The sequence below is a fragment of the Dicentrarchus labrax genome, unplaced genomic scaffold (genome assembly GCF_905237075.1).
Source record: "Dicentrarchus labrax unplaced genomic scaffold, dlabrax2021, whole genome shotgun sequence".
NCBI classification, from domain to species: domain Eukaryota; kingdom Metazoa; phylum Chordata; class Actinopteri; family Moronidae; genus Dicentrarchus; species Dicentrarchus labrax.
In genome coordinates, this window is record NW_026136721.1 from 1,013,116 (window position 1) to 1,034,847 (window position 21,732).

General features: G+C 40.8%; 1 protein-coding gene across 1 annotated transcript in view; it reads right to left on the reverse strand.

The window, feature by feature from the left end:
- The window catches only part of sugct (succinyl-CoA:glutarate-CoA transferase), a 68,172-nt gene extending 47,385 nt beyond the window's left edge, over positions 1-20,787 (reverse strand). Inside the window, exons 1-9 of the mRNA XM_051385876.1 lie at positions 20,611-20,787; positions 19,725-19,773; positions 19,560-19,633; positions 19,393-19,478; positions 19,153-19,203; positions 18,904-19,024; positions 13,120-13,211; positions 11,140-11,283; positions 5,571-5,666 (exon numbers count right to left, since the gene is read on the reverse strand). Of these exons, the coding sequence (XP_051241836.1) occupies positions 5,571-5,666; positions 11,140-11,283; positions 13,120-13,211; positions 18,904-19,024; positions 19,153-19,203; positions 19,393-19,478; positions 19,560-19,633; positions 19,725-19,773; positions 20,611-20,743 (846 nt within the window). The 5' untranslated portion in view covers positions 20,744-20,787. The remainder of the gene's footprint in view (positions 1-5,570; positions 5,667-11,139; positions 11,284-13,119; positions 13,212-18,903; positions 19,025-19,152; positions 19,204-19,392; positions 19,479-19,559; positions 19,634-19,724; positions 19,774-20,610) is intronic.
- Between the last annotated feature and the right edge of the window lie 945 nt (positions 20,788-21,732).

Consider the following 21,732-nt stretch of genomic DNA (forward strand, 5'->3'; position numbering starts at 1 on the left):
GAGAACTGCTGTCTTACATCACACGCACACACACCAGCGACCACATCCCACTGCTGTATGTGTGTATTCAGACCGCTAACCCTTTAGTCACACTGCGCTCGGCGCTCAGCTCCAACCGCCGCCTCCCTTTCATCCCCAGCCTTGGGGAGTTGTGGGTAACGCAGTCCACAGGGGGACTGCGAGGGGATGTTCATCCACGAAACCCCAAACAGTCCTCAGAGAGGGCAGGCAGTGCGGTCGGGTCGCAGCGGGGCGGCTTCTGCCCCCTGCTGGCTGGAAGGCCAATTTGAAACCACAGCGACCCCCAACTAAACTGTCAAAGGACTCAAGCTGCTGACCTTGATGTTTCATTTACCTCTGAGCATCTTAACTCTGCAGCTCCACAGAACCTTTTAGCCTTTTTAGCTCATAGTTTTGGATTTAACACACATTTTAATCCACTGATATAATCAGTGTGATAAGCCTGCAGTGTCTCTAACTGTCAGCAGGGGGCAGAGTCTTATGGAGAAATTGATTAATGAGCTCAGTAAACAGTTTCCTGATGAGTTTGTGGTCTCAGTCTCTAGTTTCAGTCTTCTTCCATACAGCATGATGTTCATTAACAACATATTTTACAAAAGGAAGTAAGCTAACAAAATGTAGTTCTCAAAATACTATAAATAAATAAAAACTATAAAATGTTTTTATCATAGCTTGTAGTAAATTTAACATCGATTAACTGAATGAAATTAGTACAATTAACTTAATTTAGCCAAGTTACCTTAACAATAAATACTTGAGTGACTTCAACTCAAATATCTTTCATGATTCATTTATCTGAGTTAATAAACTTTTAGAGTTAGTACATTTTTGTTATTAACTGATTTACTGAAGTTACCTTGACAATAAATACTTACTTTGGCAGTGTTGGCAGTAATAAATGTAATCGGATTCCTCAAACAATTTGAGTAAAAGTAACTCGTCAGGTTTTGCAGTGTAGTAAATTATTGTCCCATTTAGAAAACAGATAATAAAGGAGAGTATGCTGGGGGGGCAATTTGACCTAGAGCAGTCGCAAGATTAGCTGTTTTGTATCAATCTAAACTAACCCCTTCATATTCAATTAAAGAAACACAAAAATAAAGGCAAAGGTTGGAGGAAGATCTGAAATTTGAATTTGTTCTGTCAACAGAGAGATCAGATTTTACTTTGAACTCTTCCTTCCTGACAGCAGCGTCTCTTTCTCTCGTGTCTCGTCTTTGACACGGTGGACGTCTCCGTTTTGGGACATCTGAATGGACCCGTTTCAGAAATCAGATGTGAACTTTAAAAGCGAGGACGGATGACTTCTTCGGCTCTAATATCTTCCTCGCGAAGCCGCAACCACAAGACACCAATAATTCTGTTGTTTCGACTGTCAAGATTTCCGAAGAACCCGTCTGCTGCGCTTTTATCTCTGGCGCCCGGGGGGGTCGGGGGAGGGGGGAGTAAGGCGGTTCACACGAGGATTAGATCGGAGCGTCGGATAAGATGTATAACACTAAGGCCGCGCCTGCCGAGAGACGTCGACCACAAGAATGAAGCCGCCGCCACGTTCACGCCGGGCGGATGGAGCGCAGCGTCAGGAGGAGGTGACAGTTTATCTGTGTGTGTGTGTGTGTGTGTGTGTGTGTGTGTGTGTGTGTGTGTGTGTTTGATGTGCACATGTAAGTTATGAAAATAAAATGTCCCTCAGGCTCAGAGTCAGTAATGTGAAGCAGACTCCGGTTGGATCCAGTCTGACAATTAACACGACTCTGACTGTTAGCAACCTCTGATTGCTTTACTCTGTTTATTGAACATTACACAGTTTGTGTTACTGAGTTTGTGTGTGTGTTACATAAAAAGGAAGAACATTTCTGTATTCTTAAAACCAGGGTTGCCCCTGAATAGTCCACTGAACCAAGGGGAGTCTCAGTCGACGCACTTTGCAGAGAAACAAAAACAAGGTCAGCTCTCTCTGCAGGGACCGAGACCTCAGCATGGAGCCCCGTGTGTGTCTGTACTCAGTAAAACAACACTGAGAGAACAAAGAGTTTCCCTGTTGATGATTAATAAATCTTCTTTTCTTCATCACTGCTGCATATGCTAACTGTGCTAGCTCCTATTAGCCAGTTAGCAGTCCTATTATCTGCACCCGGACGGGGGGGGTTTAAACTAGCATAGGAGCCTCGTCTGTACTCCTGATCTTGCACTGTGTAACTTTTGGTTTGGGGGTCGGAACAAGTGTGTAACGCTTTCACTCTTTATTTTGATTATTTTATTGAGAAAAGGTTTGTCTTTTTCTTTTTGATGTCCTTCAGCTGCTCAGCTTCAGCTGTCTGTTATTCAGAGTTTCCTGATGGACAGTAAAGTCCTTGCTGCCAAATGGAGCCGCTGTTAGCTAGTGTTAGCCTGGATGTGCCCAGGACTGGGTGCTCAGAACAGAAGAGCAGAATATTAATTAGGGACCGAGCACTAACAAGTGCAAGGACCCTATTGTTCCTCTAGGAATTATTATCATACCTCTGGGACTTCGACCGCATATTTGGCCCCCGCAACATTCTCAAAATGCCATGAAAATTTGCACAAAATTCAAACGTAGCAAAAATACCGATATGACATTGTCCCCGTGCACGGGCGCCGCCAAACATCTAAGCCACGCCCCCCAGAATCAGCCCCCAAGACACGTAAGGCCCACATGTACGAAAATTGCTACGCATGTGTATCATGATGAAAGAAGCAGAAAAGCCTCTTGGACCCATGCCCCAAAACCCACAGGAAGTCTGATATTTCAATTTGTGGTCATTTAGACTTTTTGGGCTTCTATTTTAACTAACTCCTCCTACAGGTTCTATTGGATCTACTTCAGAATTGGTCAGTGCAGTCAGTTTGTTTCGTCCAACATTGTGCCCGTGGCGTGGCGTCCCGTGGCATCCAATTTCAAACCTTCGCCATGAAAGAGGGATTCTTCATAACTTCTGCGTACATGATCCGACTGCAACGAAACTTCACAAGTTTGATAAGAGTCCCGCCCTGAACACGTCAATGTGATAACATTCAGTAATAGTCAGAGCGCCACCTAGTGGCAACAGGAAGTATCACGTTTTATACTTTCATGTTCTACTCCTAGCAGGATGATCAGATCCAGCTGAAATTTACTTATAAAATGCAAAACACATTGTTGATGATATGTGTTGACTGTGGTGAGGGGGCGTGTCTGTAGCGTGGCAGGAAATTTTGATGTACCGCCACAAAACACGAATTTGCTATAACTTGAGTGTACATTGTCCAATCGAATCCAAACTTCACATGTCTGATAAGAGTCCCGCCCCGAACATGCCTATGTGATAATATTCAGTAATAGTGAGAGCGCCACCTAGTGGTAAAAGGAAATGTAATTTTTTTATACTTCCATGTTCTACTCCTAGTAGGATGATCAGATCAAGCTGAAATCTAGTCAGAAAATGGAAAACATGTTCTTGATGATATTTCTTGATTGTGGTGAGTTTTTGTTACAGGGCGTGTCCGTGGCGTGGCGTCAAACTTTGATGTACCGCCAGAACACACAAAGTTGCTATAACTTGAGTGTACATTGTCCAATTGGCTCCAAACTTCACATGTCTGATAAGAGTCCCGCCCTGAACACATAGTGAAAGCGCTACCTAGTGGCAACAGGAAGTAAGTGCTGCGTGGCAATTTTTAGCTGATTTACGTGAGATTTTCATGTCGTGGTCCGCACGTGTTACAACGGCACATGACGCGGCCGGAGCGCGCCCCGAGTTGCATGGAGTGCAAGGTCCCGTCCATCGCTGCTTGCAGCTTTAATTTTGTATTAAATCTGCTTTAGTTACATATTTTCCTTTTAAAATTTCCTGTGTGGTTTCATTTGTGATCCTCTACAGCTCTTATTGTGAAAAATCCAACCGACGCCTCAGTGTGCTTTGAATCTTCGTGCCGTGCAGAAAAGAGATAATTAACAACACCACAGAGACGCCGAGGGAGAAGAGCAATGTGTTTTATTTGAGTCTCTTATGCTTTTAATTAACGTAAAAATGGGACAATAGAAAGAGAAACGAGGAGGATTTAATTACCAAATTTATACGTATTTTATTTTTTAAAACAGGGAACTCAAAATCTAAATGATTATATATTTCAGATTCATGTAATTTGGTTATGTAAAGATCCCCCTTTCAGACATGTATTGGGACGTGTACTAGAACAATAATGTGTGTCTGATATGTTTTTCCCACAATACAATTTCCACATTAAAACCCTTCAAAAGTCATCTACTGCTTCTACCTCATTACAAATTGCACAATCAATGTAATGTGCAAATGTCTTTAAGTCCATTCTCAGTGTTTGTGCACTGCTGGATCACACTGTATCAGTTGGATACTGGACCAGGATCAACATGTCCACAGCTCTACTAGTTCCTCCCTCTCAGCTAATTTAAAAACTTTAGGGGGCATGGCCTCCACAGCAAACACAGGGATTGACAGACTGACCACAGAAGTGTAGCAGGAACAGCAAGCTGGTATTCAGAGCTAACAGAGCTAACAGTGCTAACAGAGCTAATGAGCAGCTGTTGTTAGACTCTCACTGTCCGTACTGGAAACACAGAGTCTGCTGGAGCTTTTACAGTCACTAGAACCACATTCACACTGTTTGTAGATAAGCTAGTGGCTGTGTTGTAGCTATGCTAGCGGTATGTGTCTGTCTGTCTACTTCATAACTTTTATGAATTATCAAATTAGATAATGTGGATATCAACAGCAGCATTGATGTGTCATATAAGTCAGTTTACATCTAAAAAAAAGCAGAAAATTTCAGTGTGGAAGAGCTCTTTAATACAAACTATAGATAAAATGGTTTGATAGAAGTGTTGACTGTGGTGGTATATGAGGAGACAGAGAGCGGACAGGAAATCACTTCCATACAGGAAACAGTGTGACACAGCAACATTAAAACATCCAAACTGACACTAATCGTCTCTAATTGTTTTATAATTGTCTGTCTGTCTGCGTCTCCCTGAGCCTCCCACTCGCTTATTCCCATGAACACTGACGTCAACTTTCAGGACTTTTCCCCCGAAATGTCCCACGACTCTCAAACAGTTTATTCGTATTGTTTCCCAACAGCACGTTTAACTATTGCAGTTCTGTTATACAACATTTATATTTATGTTTTTTAACAGTTAAAGAATAAGTCGACATTTTTCAAGCCCTTTTCAAAACACTATTACATTCCCTGGTCCAAACTGGATAAACAGTCAATGTCTGACAGCTTCTGGCAGACAAACACAACGCTAACGCAGGCACAAAGGGGATATGACGCCACTGATTATAGATTATTGATTGAATCAACTAAATACAGAACATAGCTCTAGAGTTTATACACTGTTTAATAAGGAAATGTTAAACATTATAGCTTTAATACTGTGGTGTGCAGTATGTGTCACTGTGGGTTTTACAGATATAACTTACTGCTGAATCGCTCTTTAATATAAACACCTCCTCTGTGTATTTGTGCGCTTTAAACAGGGACGGCAAGAGGGCCGTTCGGGGAGTTACCTGATAAGGTACGATGCTCTCGTGGGCCGTCCCCCAGCGCCTCGCCTCCTTCCCTGCGTTCAGATAGTTAGCAGCAATATGGCTGAGACAGGAAACCTGAGAGAGAGAGAGAGAGAGAGAGAGAGAGAGAGAGAGAGAGAGAGAGAGAGAGAGAGAGAGAGAGGTGTTAAATCTGAGCTGTCATCAGTCTCATTCCTCCCTGCTGCTGTTGGAGGTCGGCACTCACTCGTGGCTCCTTCCAGAAACAACAAAAACCACAACTCTGCTCTCTCTCCTCCTGATGCTGCAGCCGCAAAACCGCTGGAGAACAAAACCAACGGCTCACCTTCGGCCCCGCACCTTCACTGAATTTACAAGCAGCTGAAAACCTGTGGGTGGATTTCCACGACTCCTGGCGAACGGATCGGCCTTGAATCTCAATCCGAGCAAATCCCTATCCTGCGCTGTTTTCATCACAGTGCTGTGGCTGCACCAGCCGTCAGAACACCTCCTGCTGCTCTTAAAAACAACTCCTGACGTACATATCTGCTATTCTGAGTGAAGACATTCAGTCTCTCTATTTCAGCAACATTTCTCAGGTGTTTTACACCTCTAAAGTGCTGCTGAAATCTCAAACTGGAATTTCATTCATGCTGGAAATGAGAACAAGTTGTTCACACAGACACTACAAACATTAGCAAAATGACCCTAGGCTCTACTGACCCTTCATAAGCCTCGCCCTTTGTTGCTCTGTGCTCCAATCACAGTTGAGAGTTGAGCAAGTCTCGGCCAGAACCTTCAACTTCCTCCATTCCTGTACTTACATATGCTGTGTGCTAGGTTAATCTATGTTGAAAAGAAAACCACATTAGATAAAACTAACACCGATCAGCCCTAACACTGTAAAACACTGCCAGTAACACTGATTATCTGGGTGTCAGGGCTCCTGTCAGTGGGGGGGTATATCAGGCAGACAGTGAACATTTGGTCCTCAGAGTTGATGTGTTAGAAGCAGGAAAAATGGGCAGCGTGAGGATCTGAGCGTATATACGTATATACATACATACACACACACACACACACACACACACACACACACACACACACACACACACACACACACACACACACACACACACACACACACACACACACACACACACACACACACACACACACACACACACAGGGAAGGAAGAAGTTGACCAAACCTTGCTCAACTGTTATTGGAGCACAGAGCAGAAAGGAGCAGGACTAGATAGGAACATGGTTATTATAGAGCTCCCATACTAATCAACCAATTACCAAAACACAGAAAATAAATAGCCACAACATAAAAGCATGGATGAAAACAAAAACTATATTTCTTCATTTCATACAAACAACACTATAAATTCCCAGTTTACAAGCCAAAGGAAACCATGAAAGCAAACAGGTATTCAGCAGGTATTTTTGTGATAATCTGAATCTAGGATTTCCACCACTTTGATGAAACTGCATGTTTAAATGTTTGAGGGTCTGTTTATGGCATTTACTCATCGCAATATCAAACAAAGTTATCACAGGTGACAGGTAAGGCTGAGAGTTTCCATTTTTCAATAAACTATGATCAGACTGGAGAACAGCGGCCCGGCCGGGAAGGAAAATGAGCATCAGGCACGACAGCGGGAGACGCCTGCGGTGGACGAACATACTTTCATGTCATATTCAAGCTCATTTCTGAACAGTTTCTGAGTCCATGTCAAAGAAAGAAGAAAGCAGAGGAAGATGAAGAAAGGGAAACGTATGATTAGAAGGGGAAAGAGGAGCAGCAGAAGATCAGAGGTGGTCGTAACGCTTTAAAGGATGTTGACATGACAGAGATGAGACAGACTGACACTAAGATGGGTGGTGCTGTCAATCACCGCTCTGATTAGAAACTGAGTATTTAACTCTCAAACCGCAGCAGGACCTCGTCTCGCGCTGGGCCGGCTGAAGGATGGTGGAACCACATGTTAAACCACTCCAACCGTGAATCACCATCACAAACACGAGAACAAAAAGAGGAATTACAAGAGAACCAGAGGATCAATCTGTAAAACTTCTTTCATGTGGTGAGAAGAAGCATCCACAGTCCGAGTCCAACCTCGACTTTTACATCATTCAGTATCCCTTACTATGTGATGCCTTCGCCATCCTAGGGGGGGGAAAAAATCCCATTTATTTTACATATTTTTTCTTTAAATACATGGAAACATAAAAAAAAAAAAATTAGATAAATAACCCGTGAATTTACGTGTTTAATGTAAAATAACATGAAAAATCTGTAACTGCAAATAATCATACAATTACTGCTTATTTAAAGAAAATGGCATTTTTTCAACATAAAAAGATTAAAATACATAATATATTAAAATGTTAAATTTAGGTTTAATACTGTTATTACATTTTTAAAAATCAAGTAAAATCAGTGACATTAACAGTAAAAAGTATCAGTTGTGTAACTTACTAAATGTATTAGTTAACACACAGATATGTTGTATAATGATGGAAGTTGAATGAATGTTGTTTATCAGTGTATAAGCATTGGTAAACTGTCCAAATACAGTTGTTATCAGTGTAAACAGCAATAATTACTGTAATTTCACAGATAATGACTTTTATTACAGTTATTTTTAAGCCTGATTATTTGTATTATAGCAGAGTTTGCCTGTATTGATAGGTCATTTAATTGTTTTTACATGTGTAAATATCTTTATTTAAACACAATTTTATGCTAAATTAAAGCTAAAAACTACTTAAATGACTGTATTTTTACGAGTTTGTTATTTTCAGTTATTTTACTGTTTCTTTGGCTCCCAGCTGCTGAAATATTACTGTTTTCCACTCTTTCTTTTTACAGTGAACTGAAGGGGGATTTAGAATTGGGTATAGCCAATGCCGACTCTGTATACCTGCGCTAGTACACTAGGAATCCTTTCGAGCTATTTTGATGGGTTTTTTTGGGATCTGTGAAAGTGAACACATGCTATTATTTGCACATTGAACAACATCTCAAATTCAATCAACGTCTTCAAATAGTCAGGGGAAAAATGTTTATCAGAGTGAGCGTGTGACTGAAGAACTAACAGCTTACAGAAATGTGAGATTTTCATTCTGTTTTAATATTAAGATTTCAAGGATGAGAACTAACTTCTTCTGGGTCTAAACCTTCCCAATAGCAATAGCCTAAAATTGTTTCTCATCTTGAAAAAGTTGGTATTTTTCTGCAGGACTGAGCCATTTCCTTAACCGACCACAACAATCTGAAGACGGTTCGGGCTGAACTTAAGACTTATGACTCTTCAGCCTTTGGTGTGGAGCTCCTCCTGATGTTTACAGCTGTTTCAGGACCTGCAGGCGGCTTGTAGAGATACAACTGTGAACTCTGATTGGTTTGTAACCATTAAATTTCCCCTGACAACCAAACCAAACTCAGCTTAAACCCGTCCACATGGATTCAGATCCACTGCGGCTGTGTGCTCTCATTGTTCATCTCTGGTCGGAGCGCTCTGCGGTCGACGTGCCTGTGGTTGCAGCACTTCGTACAGGAATGCACCATGGGATATGGGGAGGGGGGAGAAGTGGATTGTGGGTATTTTATGTGTAGCAGCCCTGGGAGTCGACCGCAGAGATTGAGACCTTGCAGCCTCTATCTATCTATCTATCTATCTGTTATTAGATTTTATTACTGTACTTGTAATTTCCTGGAGCAACTAAAATCATAATGACTGGAAAATAATAATCATGTGTTATCTGTTATAAATATGAACGTATTGTACATAGGTAAACTTACCTATTACACTAATCCTATAGCTTTCCCGAGTAATAAACTGAAAGTAAACTAACTGAATCAATTTTCTCTATAATTAAAATGATATAGTTAGGTGAGGTAGTTTTCTAACTTCTTCCCCATGATGAGCCCTAACATGGCAAAGTCAGAGAGAGATATGTACAAGAACACTTCAGTCTCCTCCTCTGTGTGTTTCTCTGTGTGAGGAACATAAAGTTTAGAAATGAGCTGAACCAGTTTGTTTCGCAGCCAATGAACTGAAAAATAAAGAAAATATAAAACATATTTGTAAAAGCAACACTGTCACATCAGCAGCATGCCCCGACACGACAAATCAAACACACCCTGGGTGTCTCAAATACTTCAGAGTCCAGAACAACATTTGTCTCAGTGTCCCCGACGGTTTTAGGATTACGTATAGTTTGATTTGTTTAAACGGGGAAAACATTCAGAGAAATATTGATTACTCTGTTTAAACTGTTCAGACTTGTTTAAATAAGTCTCCCGGATTCGTTCACATACACACACACACACACACACTCTCTCAAAGCCTCGGTGACACTTCTGCTTATCTCTCCCATCAAAAACACCCCATTGACATGAATAGAATCAGACAGGCAGCGTCAGTAGTATAATTTACCAGCAGAGCCTGAACACAACACCGTAATGTCCTATTAAGGTGATACTAAAACCTTTCTGAGAAATTAGTCTTATTTTTTGTCAAAATAATCTTGTCAAGCATGATCAGTTAATGTGATGAGATGTTATGGAAACAACCTGCGATTGGAAAAACGTTGGAGTTCTACCCATTGTTGTGCAGCGCCCTCTGCTGATGACACATCCGTGATTACAATGGTCTTTTGTCGAAACTGGTAGAAACGCCTGGTTCGCTAGATAACACAGAGGTTCCAAGATTCCTGAACTGAACCGGTTCAAGAACCAGAGCTAATTTGGTGGAAAAACAGCATCTGGAGGCAGACCATTAATTTGGAAAAATAGTGTCCAAAATTGACAAGTCGCAGACACCCTTAGAGAACCACTCATACCAACCAATTTGGTCTTCCCTGGAAATAACAAGAGATTTAAGACAGCAAAATAAATATAATTTTAACGTTATACATCGTCACAGTCTGATCAGTCTTAAAAGTTTCATGATGTCTGGATGAGTGGCCCCATCCTAGGGGTCACCAAAGCTTCACAGGGGGTTTCCAGGTCTTCTTGATTTTAAGAGGTGTAAGAATACTTTTAAAATAAACACAGTAGGCCTATGTCAGCATTCATTTCTGTAAAGACTAAATGAAAATGATATTTTTAGAGTAATTTTTAGTTTAGATTTAAACTTTAATAACTTAAGAACTGAACACAAAATATACTGACAGAGCCTTCACTCTCCTGCTCTGGTTCCCAACCTTTCTCCTTAAGGGACCCTTTTTCTATCAGCGAGGAAATAATCAAGTCTCTGGTTGTTCACAAACTTCCTGCAGTTATTGTGTTCACAGTTTAGGTTCATTGTTCAGTTTATCAGCTGTTGTCTACTGTTATTGATAGTGATCAACAGAATATTAAATATACCTTAAATACAGTCAGTTGACTCAGTGACAATAAAGGGCTCCCTTAAGGAAAAACTTCAGTTCTAGACTGAACTGAGATCCAATTCGTTGCTTAGACTGATTAATTAGACAAGATTCAGGACATTTGTGTGAATTTTCAGCAACTAAAGTCAGTTGAACACACACACACACACACACACACACACACACACACACACACAGCTGTTACCTGTGAAGACAGCAGGTTGCAGTCGATATGAACTCCCCTCCCAGTCTTGTGTCGTTGCAATAGGGCGGCCATGACAGCTCCGTGTGCGTACAGCCCCGTCGCCAGATCTGTCATGGCAACGCCTGGACGCACTGGGTCACCATCCTGCCAGCGGAAGCATTGCATTATGGGAGGAAAGGGTGTGGGTTTTGATGTTTCAATAAAGGCCTGCACTGTATTTTTTCCTGTTGTGTCCTGTCCCACAGTCCACAGCCCTGTTTCATGTGCATTAACTGAACTGCTTTTTGTACTCTCCGGCTAAACCTAATGTGGAAATACTGCCTTCATATCGGACTGAAGACACCACATTCAAAACTAGTTTCAGTTCCACCGTTATAGAATACTTATTTTTCTATACCTCTATCAGGCCTCTCAGGATCGGTCTTCTTGTGTTAAAAGGGATGTTGCCAGTTTGGGCAAGTCTTTCTGGTAAACCTATAAGAGATGTATCAGAAATTCTTGCCAAAAATGGTGAAAATCATGAAGGAAAAAATTGTCTTAAACAACATCCAGATTTCAGATTCATCTACACTTAAAGTTTTATCTGTACATGTTGTCCTGAAGGTGGCGCTATAGAGGAAAGCTCACAGAGTCATTAAATCCTAAAGGATCCTCTGGAGTAATGAGATCAGGGCAGTTCATGACAATCGAACACGCTGTTATTTGATGAATTAAAGAGAGACTGAATGAGAATATTAAAATATTTGGAGAGCTTGTAGCCGAGTACAATATCCAGGGTTCACATTCTTTTTAAGAAATCATCTTTCAGGGCCTTTCCAGGACATTTTCCAGGAGTTTTTCTTAACAATACAGGACAGCACTTGCTGGTAGATCAGACGCATTTAACTCCAGTTTTATTCCTTTTTTAATAATGCAGGTTCATGATGAAGAGTCTCAGGGTCAGGTAGGTGGTCAGCGTTTATGGGACACATTAGCTCGCTTTATTGGTGCCCCGGACTGTTCTCACCACACAGATCTCCAAATTGACTACAGTTTACTACTATCTTTCTGTAACCGTAACACTGATGACTCAGCTTCGAAAAGATCGCTTTATGTCAACTGCCATGGCGTTAGAGATGTAAGGGATATTAAAAAAACAAATATTGTATTGTGATATTTTGTTTGGTGATATTTTTGTGTTTAAACCTCCAACAGTTAAATCAAGGTTCAAGGTTACTTTATTTCTATCCACAGGTAGACTTGGTTTGCATTAAAAGGCAAACCTCTTAACAAAAATAATTATAACACAACAGCTCAGACAACAAACATGAATGAACATGTATGATAAAGGTAAAAGATAAAAGTGCTACGGGCTCTAAAAATCAGGACTTACAAAGATTAAAATAAATAACCACAAGAATAAATAAGGTAAAAATGCAGTAAAAACAAGAAAAATTCTAATCTAATCTGAATGATAACTGCTGGAACAAAACTTTCACTTCTGTTTTACATCTTGGGACTATAAACCTCCATCCAGAAGGAAGAAGCTGAAATTCCATATAGACAGCAGTGTTGTAAACTGAGGGCTGTGATGTTGACTGCGATAAATACAAACAGAGATCTCACTGTTTTGGTTGCATGAAAACGTTGAAAAAACATGAAAATGCAGATGATGGTGTGTTCTTTATATTATTTATTTTTTCCCGTAACCCCTGTATCGTGATATGTATCTTATCACCACATTCTCGGTTCTGGAGGCAGACACCCTCTCCACATTCAAGAGTAGGCTTAAGACATTCCTCTTTGATAAAGCTTATAGTTAGGGCTGGATCAGGTGAGTCCTGAACCATCCCTTTAACTCTTATCGATCCTGGTGGAGCCTGTTTATATTTCTACAATACTGGATAATTCAAAGTACGCACCAAAAGATTTAATATATTTCTTGTTAAAGTTTTTAGAAAAACTCAACATTTTGTTAAAAAACAAAGAATAGAGTCTGACCTCTGGCCCGGTGATGTGCATCATCCCTGACACAGCGGAGGCGATGGAGTCGTAGCCTGGACTCTGAGACTGAGGACCTGTCTGTCCATAACCTGAACACACACAAACACACACACACACACACACATTATTGCCTCTGTGCCAGTGGGCTGGTTTCTCTCTGACCTGAGAGGAAACACAGCAGGGAATCAAAGCGTCGTCCTTTCAGCGTTGCCTCTTCCAGGAAAACCACATTCCAGCTGTGTGTTGAGTCTGCCGGTCTGACTAAACAACCAGATTGATTTCCTAAAGAGTCCAGACTCTGTTCATTTCACATAAAAAAACAACATTTCCTTAAATGCGTTTAAAATAACTAGATTCACAGAATTGAACTCTGCAGACAGTTTACTGCATCACATGTTGAGATATAAACAGAAACTGCTCCAAAGCTCCAAAGATGGAGTGAAATCACTGCTATGAAGTTGGTATTTAAACATGTACAACTATAACTGTAAAGCTAAACTGAGCGAGCATTAGCAGGACATGCAGCCAAAGAATGTTCATGCAGAGAGCAACCGTCTAAAGTCTGATAACATTAGAAAGTTGTGACCATGACAGCTGTCCAACACAGTCATTGTTGTAATTCCAAACCACCAGCCAGAAGTCGTAATACTGAGCCTATTAAACACACAGTATGTCATTTCTGCCACTAGGGGGTCTCTCACATCCAAACAATAAGAAACTAGGAAGTGTGATGAGGTGGTGAAGCAGTGTGGGATCATGGGAGTTGTTGTCTTCACCACCATTGGCGTCATTGCAGTCAGCTTCTCCTGGTTAGGATTCCTTCAGTGTTCATGGTTCAGGGGGTTTATATCAGGAGCCCAATGATCCACAGAGGTCTCCTCCTCTCCAACACAAACAGACCCGCTGATTAAAAAAACGCTGAAAACACTGAATAAAGCAGCAGTGTGAACAGCAACCTGACCAGAAATAAAACGCAGCAATGTATCATATTTTCCCCAAATGAACCAAACTACAAGAATGAAAGGCAACCTCTGTGGCTGCAAATGAAGCAAACACTGAAGTAACAAAAGCTGCGGTTCCTCTAACGGCCATTAGAGTCTGGCTCCAGCAGTGAGTCAGTCTCCATAAGGCCACATATTTAAATGCCCAACTTTACAGCAGAAATAAACATGTTTACAGCCTTTTGGTCTCTAGAGCTAACATCTCCGTTCATGACAACTATACAACTCATCACTTTAAATTATATTAAAGATAAAAGTTTTGCATAATTAAGGGATGCTTGGATTGAGCTGTTTTCAGTAACCAGGTTTCCTTCAGCCTCAGCTCCACCTCTTTGCTTGCGAAATCAGGACTGCCAAGATGGCGACCTGTGGGTGACTTCACAGAAACCACGGCCATTTTTATTTATACAGTGTACGTTCAGAACGTTTTTTTTCCCTTTTGTGACAAACTGACAGGAATTACAGTTTCTGGGGATCAGGACATTAATCCATGAAGCATCCTGGTCTGTTTCAGACAGCTCAGGATGAAACCAGGCTGTAAATCTGCCCGCTGCATCCAGCTGCTGCAGCTTAATGAGGCCTCCTGGGTAATGTAGTTTTTTTCCTAACATAGGAGGATGAGGAGGAGGGAATGGAAAACAAAAAATGTGGGAGTGATAAAGCTTGAACAGAGGAAAAAAAGTGGGGGGCAGTTAAAAGACAAGGGGAAAAGTGAGGAAAGGTATAAGGACAAAGAGAGAAAATGACTGAACGTAAAAAAGAGAAAGTGAGTGAGTGAGTGAGTATTAAGAGTAAGAAAGACTGTGTGAGCTTAAAAACACACGTTTAATGATTCATTATTTTCTTTATAGGTTCAGTTTGGTGATATTGTCTCATCCTCCTTTACATATTATTTTTTTATTGTGTGATTGCTGTAACTCTTTTTCTTCTTCCATACATTTTTTGGACTGTTACAACTCCCACATTTTTGCAGATACACATAATTAAATTTTTTTTCACATATAAAGCCTGTTGGTGAACCTTTCTTTTTGATATCTGTTACAGTTATTGCAATGTGAATATTTTGCTGTCATTGTTTTTAATGGCCTGTCAATGGGAGTCGCATATACACATGAAAATCTACAATTAAAAAAATGCTAAAGTCAGCAAACCAGGTGACCCATGGAGATGTGCTAAACATAATAATAGGCATGTGTTCAATAGAGCCACCATGTGGTCCGTTATCAAGCGTTTCATATTCCCATACCTCCTACAGAGCTGAATTTCATTCAGCACATCCACTGAACTGTGACAAAGGTTTGCCTAATGTATTTGCTACCTTTGGCACATATTTAATCTAATCTTCACCAAAATCAGTACATAGCATATTTAGATGAAGCCGAACAAGTCTTATAGGTTTGTGTTTAGGTATCACTTATTATTTGTCAGTAATTGGTGAACGAACTATGAGCCATAATTCTCCAATGCTGACAGTAGCTCTATAGTAATACTAAGTTACAGAGGACAAGACAGATACAGGGCAGAGGTCAGTGCTGTATACAGGGCAGAGGTCAGTGCTGTATACAGGTCAGAGGGCTGTACTCTTTGTTTGATTCAAATAACAGTAACAATAATGATATTATTGTCTTCAAATAGGTCAAAGCTCAGTGCCGTAGATATGGGGTAGAGATCAGTGCTGTAGATACAGGGCAGATGTCAGTGCTGTATATACATGGCAAAGGTCAGTGCTGTAGATACAGTGATTTTGTTTTTAGATATGATTATAAATGTTATCTAAATATTTTTTTCAAGCAACCAAATACAAAAAAACTTGGGAGACCAGATAATAATGGGTGAATTTTATGAGAGGGGAGAGGGGAGTTGGGAGTGGGTGTGGTCACACAGCCACTTATTCTGACTATCCGGGCTGTTAACAGAATGCATGAACCATTACGTCCGGGTGACAGGTATGTTACAGTCGTTTTAAACATCTTCTCAGCAGATCATTAAGCTGTAGGAACTTACAAACAATGTTTTAGATCTGTCCTCTGGGTTCAAACAGGCCGAATTATATCAACAATCCATTATTCATGATAATTAGTCAGGAATACAAATAATATAACATATTTTAATCAATAAAAAAAAAACATAAAAACAGACTTAATAACTAAAGCGAGGAATTACAGCCTACAGGAGTGATTTGATTGGAATATTTTCACAGATTGATCTACTATAATTAATTTAAAATAATGATAATTTCAATGTAAAATGTATAAACCAGCAGAGAACAAACCCCATGAAAACACGGAGGACACACTACACTACAGATCCTAGAGTCCCCACAGTACAAAGCTGGTGAAAGTGTGTTTCTGGGCAGCAGCCCCTGCTGTCGAAGCCTCAATAAATCCAATGTGCTGTGTGTCACCGCTGGCTGTTATTAAGTGTGTGAAGCAGCAGGAAACAGCAGTTTGTTCTCTGAAGGGAAAACATGAGCGCTTTAGAGAGTCTGTCTTTACCGTGGAGTCCAACGACATCTAGTGGCTCAGCCTGAGAACTGCAGGACTGTGGGTAAGACAGATAGGCCCACGTTGTGTTCTCATGACCCCCAAATCAATTAGTCTTGGGCCAAAAACACTGTGGAGACGAAGTAAGACTGGATCAAATAAATGAAACAGTGCAAGTACAAAGTCTGTTCACCAGGAAGAAATCAAATACAGCCCTTCTATCATTAATATATTGACACTGATGTGACACCTTTAAAGGTCAGATATTTGAAGTTATATATGTAGATATTACGGCTGTTAAACTAAAACATCAAACTCGGTGAATTAAGGATTTAATTCCACCAAACCAGAGTTGGTGATTGTTGGAAAGACTAACACATTTTTTGGTGAGTTCAATTCAGTTTCTGTCCACTTTGGATGAAGTTACGTGGTTACAATGATATACGGCACAAAACTTGCAGATTCTTTCAATGGAGTTTGATTCTAGTGTTACATCCAGTGGTGAATTCCATACATATAACCTTCAATAAATAAAGCCTCATAAGAGAAACATGAATCACTGTTGGGTTAACATTAAAGTTGTTTTAGTCGCCGACTAAGTCTGTTACTGTCTTTCTCTCCTGTGAACACCCGTACAGTGACGTACATGAGTCAACCACCTCTAATGGGCCTTTAAACGAGTCTTACACACAACTGAGAACACAATTCAGTGACAAACAGCTGGGAGCGTAGAGATGTAACAGAGTCAAATATACAACAGTATTATTATATAATTAGACACTTACCCAATGCTCGTTATTTAGCTATTTATTCTACTTTATTCTATTAGTTCTTCTTAATTTGACCTTCTCTTATTAATATTATTATTATTATCAGTTTGTGGATACTGCTGGAAACCGTGAATTTCCCCTTAGGGATGAATAAAGTATCCATCTAATCTAATCTAGTAATATGTAGTATTATAATTACACAAAATCTGTTTTAATAGTTATAACCTGACATGTCCTCCTGAGTCAAGATGTGGAACGTCTGAGACTCAGTTTCTGTCCCCCGACGTTCACTTTCGTGGGTCCCCCCTATAAATGTGTCTCACGCTTTTGCCTCTCCCCTTTTGCTGTTGTACTTGGGAGAGGTGAGCGACACTGTGGTCACAGAAATGTCCTTGTGTTAGCCTCTGTTAAACTACACTTATAAGTTTACTTGCTAGCTTAAATTTATTGTGTAGTATGCTAACATATTTCTGTGTCAGTTAATTTGTGTCGGAGCTCACGTTGATAACGTTTGACTGGAGGAAGATATCCTCGTCTGGACCTCTTCATCAAAACACAACGCAGAACGCTAGAAACTCACCGGTTACAGAGACAGAAACATCTCAAACCTGTAAAAGAGTCAGCTTTGTCAGTCAGTGAGTCAGTGAGTCAGTCAGCGAGTCAGTCAGTCAGTGAGTCAGTCAGTCAGCGAGTCAGTCAGTCAGTGAGTCAGTGAGTCAGTCAGTCAGTCAGTCAGTCAGTGAGTCAGTCAGTCAGTCAGTCAGTCAGTGAGTCAGTCAGTCAGTGAGTCAGTCAGCGAGTCAGTCAGCGAGTCAGTCAGTCAGTCAGTCAGCGAGTCAGTCAGTCAGTCATCAAGTCAGTCAGTCAGTCAGTCAGCGAGTCAGTCAGTCAGTCAGTCAGTCAGTCAGCGAGTCAGTCAGTCAGTGAGTCAGTCAGTGAGTCAGTGAGTCAGTCAGTCAGTCAGTGAGTCAGTCAGTCAGTCAGTGAGTCAGTCAGTCAGTCAGGGAGTCAGTCAGCAAGTCAGTCAGCAAGTCAGTCAGTCAGTCAGCAAGTCAGTCAGTCAGTCAGCGAGTCAGTCAGCGAGTCAGTCAGTCAGTCAGTCAGCGAGTCAGTCAGTCAGTCATCAAGTCAGTCAGTCAGTCAGTCAGCGAGTCAGTCAGTCAGTCAGTCAGGGAGTCAGTCAGTCAGTCAGCGAGTCAGTTAGTCAGTGAGTCAGTCAGTCAGTGAGTCAGTCAGTGAGTCAGTGAGTCAGTCAGTCAGTCAGTGAGTCAGTCAGTCAGTCAGTCAGTGAGTCAGTCAGTCAGTCAGGGAGTCAGTCAGCAAGTCAGTCAGCAAGTCAGTCAGTCAGTCAGCGAGTCAGTCAGTCAGTCAGCGAGTCAGTCAGTCAGTCAGTGAGTCAGTCAGTCAGTCAGTGAGTCAGTCAGCGAGTCAGTCAGTGAGTGAGTCAGTGAGTGAGTCAGTGAGTGAGTCAGTGAGTGAGTCAGTGAGTCAGTCAGTCAGTCAGTCAGTCAGTGAGTCAGTGAGTACCTGATATGGAGCAGTAGATGAGTTGTGGGTTCACTCTGCTCAGTTGTTCGTATCCTAAACCCATCTGCTGAAGTTTCCCTGGAAGGTAGTTTTCTACCAACACGTCACACACTGCTGCAAGCTGAGAAACACACACACACACACACACACACACACACAAACAGTATGTTCATATTTAAAGTATACTGAAACTCGGGTGTATCAATATCGTCAAACTCCACCACTGGACAAGCTGTGAACGAGTCGTACCTCCTGGATGACGTTGGCTCCTCTGGGATGTTTGAGGTCCACTGAAATACTCTGAAATCATACAATCCATCATCAGAGGCTCAATATTAACACTTAATGTAACAAACTGACTGCTGGGTTCTTCTACACCTTTCTAAATATATATATTTCATATTCACCGCTTTTATTTATGTACTTGATGTCTAACACCAAGAAGTGTTCACAAGTTAAACACAGACATTTGTTTTGTTCTGCACTTACCTTTTTGTTTCGGTTGACGCTCAGGAAATAGACGCTCTCAGTGCCGACGAACGGAGGACCCCAGGCTCTGGTGTCATCGCCTGCACCTGTTTAACAAAACCACAACCCTCATGACTCTCACTCAGGCAGAAGGACACAGCGAGGTAGAACGAAAGGTAAAGACTCACCTGGTCTCTCCACTTTGATCACCTCAGCTCCAAGATCTCCCAGGATCATGGTGGCGAAGGGACCGGCCAGCACTCTGCAGACATTTGAATGTATTTCATTTAAAATCAAACATCAGACGGGTTCAAAGAAACCACATGAAGACATTGCTGCAGACGGACTCGTACCTTGTCAAGTCTAACACTCTGACACCCTCCAGTGGTCGCAGGTTTGCTCCTGTTGACATTAAACTTAGATGGTGAATCAGATGAACTTTGATATTTCAGATAAAGCTCGTACCATAAACAGACACAGGTTCAATTTCAACTGATTTTGCTTTGGATTTATTTATTTTTCTCTTTAAAAACTCTTTAACATCACATCCTCAGTAACAATGTTCCCCTATTCAACAAAAACTCAATTTCTTTGTATTTTAATATCAAAATCCAATTGAATTGATTTCAACCAATAATGTCATAAACTTTACTGAATGAAACCCTCTGGGGAATAGTTAGATTCTTCCACTGCGTCTGACTGAAAGCTGGTTGGAACCATTACCATGAAATAAATGTTTTTCGTTCATTAATATAATTTATATTTCTATATTTCAATAAGACACAAAGAGAGTTATGAGCTGTGAATATCTGCTGTCTCTATAAATGATTAACTCATCAAACTCAATTAGTTCGACTTTGACCAAGAAAGATAATTAAACTTCATGCATCCATTCATGTGAGTGCTGGAGCCGCAGACACATTTAACACCGTTTCAACTCCTCTTTCAGTGCCGATCACACTGATTTTGTCACGTGAGGATGTTTATTTATCGATTAGGAGACTAATCGCACCGACAACCTTTACTTCCCCCCAGGATTGAGAAGTCATGACCCGCCCAGCTCTGCCTCTGATTGGTTATTTCTCCTCGCTTCGTTGGTGTGATTGGTCAGGAGTAGCGTGACAATGTTAGCGGGAGCCAATCAGAGGCAGAGTAGGGGGCGGGACGTGACTTCTCCATCCTGTGAAGAAACGTCGGGACTGTTAGGCTAACATTAGCCAGCTAGCTTTAGCTCCGTACCTGTCTGTGTGTGAGACAGCCACCGTCCGCCGACCGGACCCCTCACCGGGGGATTCCTCCGTGGCTCCGGAGTGAACCCCGCCGGGCAGAGAGCCGGGAAACGGCTCGTCAACAGTCTGACAGGAGCCGACATTTTCTCACCTGTTAGCGTCAAGCTACACTTCCGGGCCCGCTTTTCAAAATAATGGTCAGGATCAATCAGGACTTCCTGGGAACAAAGCAAATGAAGTGTCAATCATTTTCTCTTTTTTTGTGATTTCCTACAAAAAAAGACATGTTACAATTCTTGTTTTTATTTTAAATTGTATAGCATAAAAATAAAAGAGTCATTGGTACAAAAAGGTCCTGGTGTCACTGTCCACTGCACTAAAGGACAAAACTGATTGAACTGCTTTTAGGACTAAATATATCTTTCCTGATATGTTAGTAAACATGAACATAAATAATTATAGAATAACTATATATATATATCTGGTTAATTCCTTTATCACTGTTCTGAATCTTCTTCTGTCAGGATCAAAAAATAAAATCTATCTGCTGCACAATACAAAAGATTCAGTCTGTTTGCAAAGATGGTAGCTGGAAATCTCCTCACTCAGTTAGACATACACTTTTTATTATTAGTTATATTTCTCTGTTAATGTAAGTTTCAAACACACGTTTACAGTTTAAAGAGTATGAATTTGGTGTTGTGGTCTTTATCCTTATTAAGCTGAATCATAACTGCACAAAATTATAGGTTGGAGCCAAATAATGTAGCTAATAAATCAGTAGAATATCAATACCTCAATGTGACAGTAATCAACTACAAATAAAGGTCCTGCTTTTAAAATCTGAATTAAAACTACAGAAGAATCATAAGTAACATGCAGTTAAAGTAAAAGTATCATTATGCTGCAGAATGAGCCATCAGTGTCATATTAATATCTGTTTTATTACGGCAACTTTAGCAGTGAATTATGTTTCATGAACTCATTGTAGGGTTTGGATATTAAATGTAATCTGTTATAAAGTCAGATAATAATCATACAGTCACTGAAGTGTGAAAAGAATATAGTGAAAAAGCTTTAATAATACAGATGTGTTTTCTCCATATAGATTATTGTCCTTGTTACAGATCAC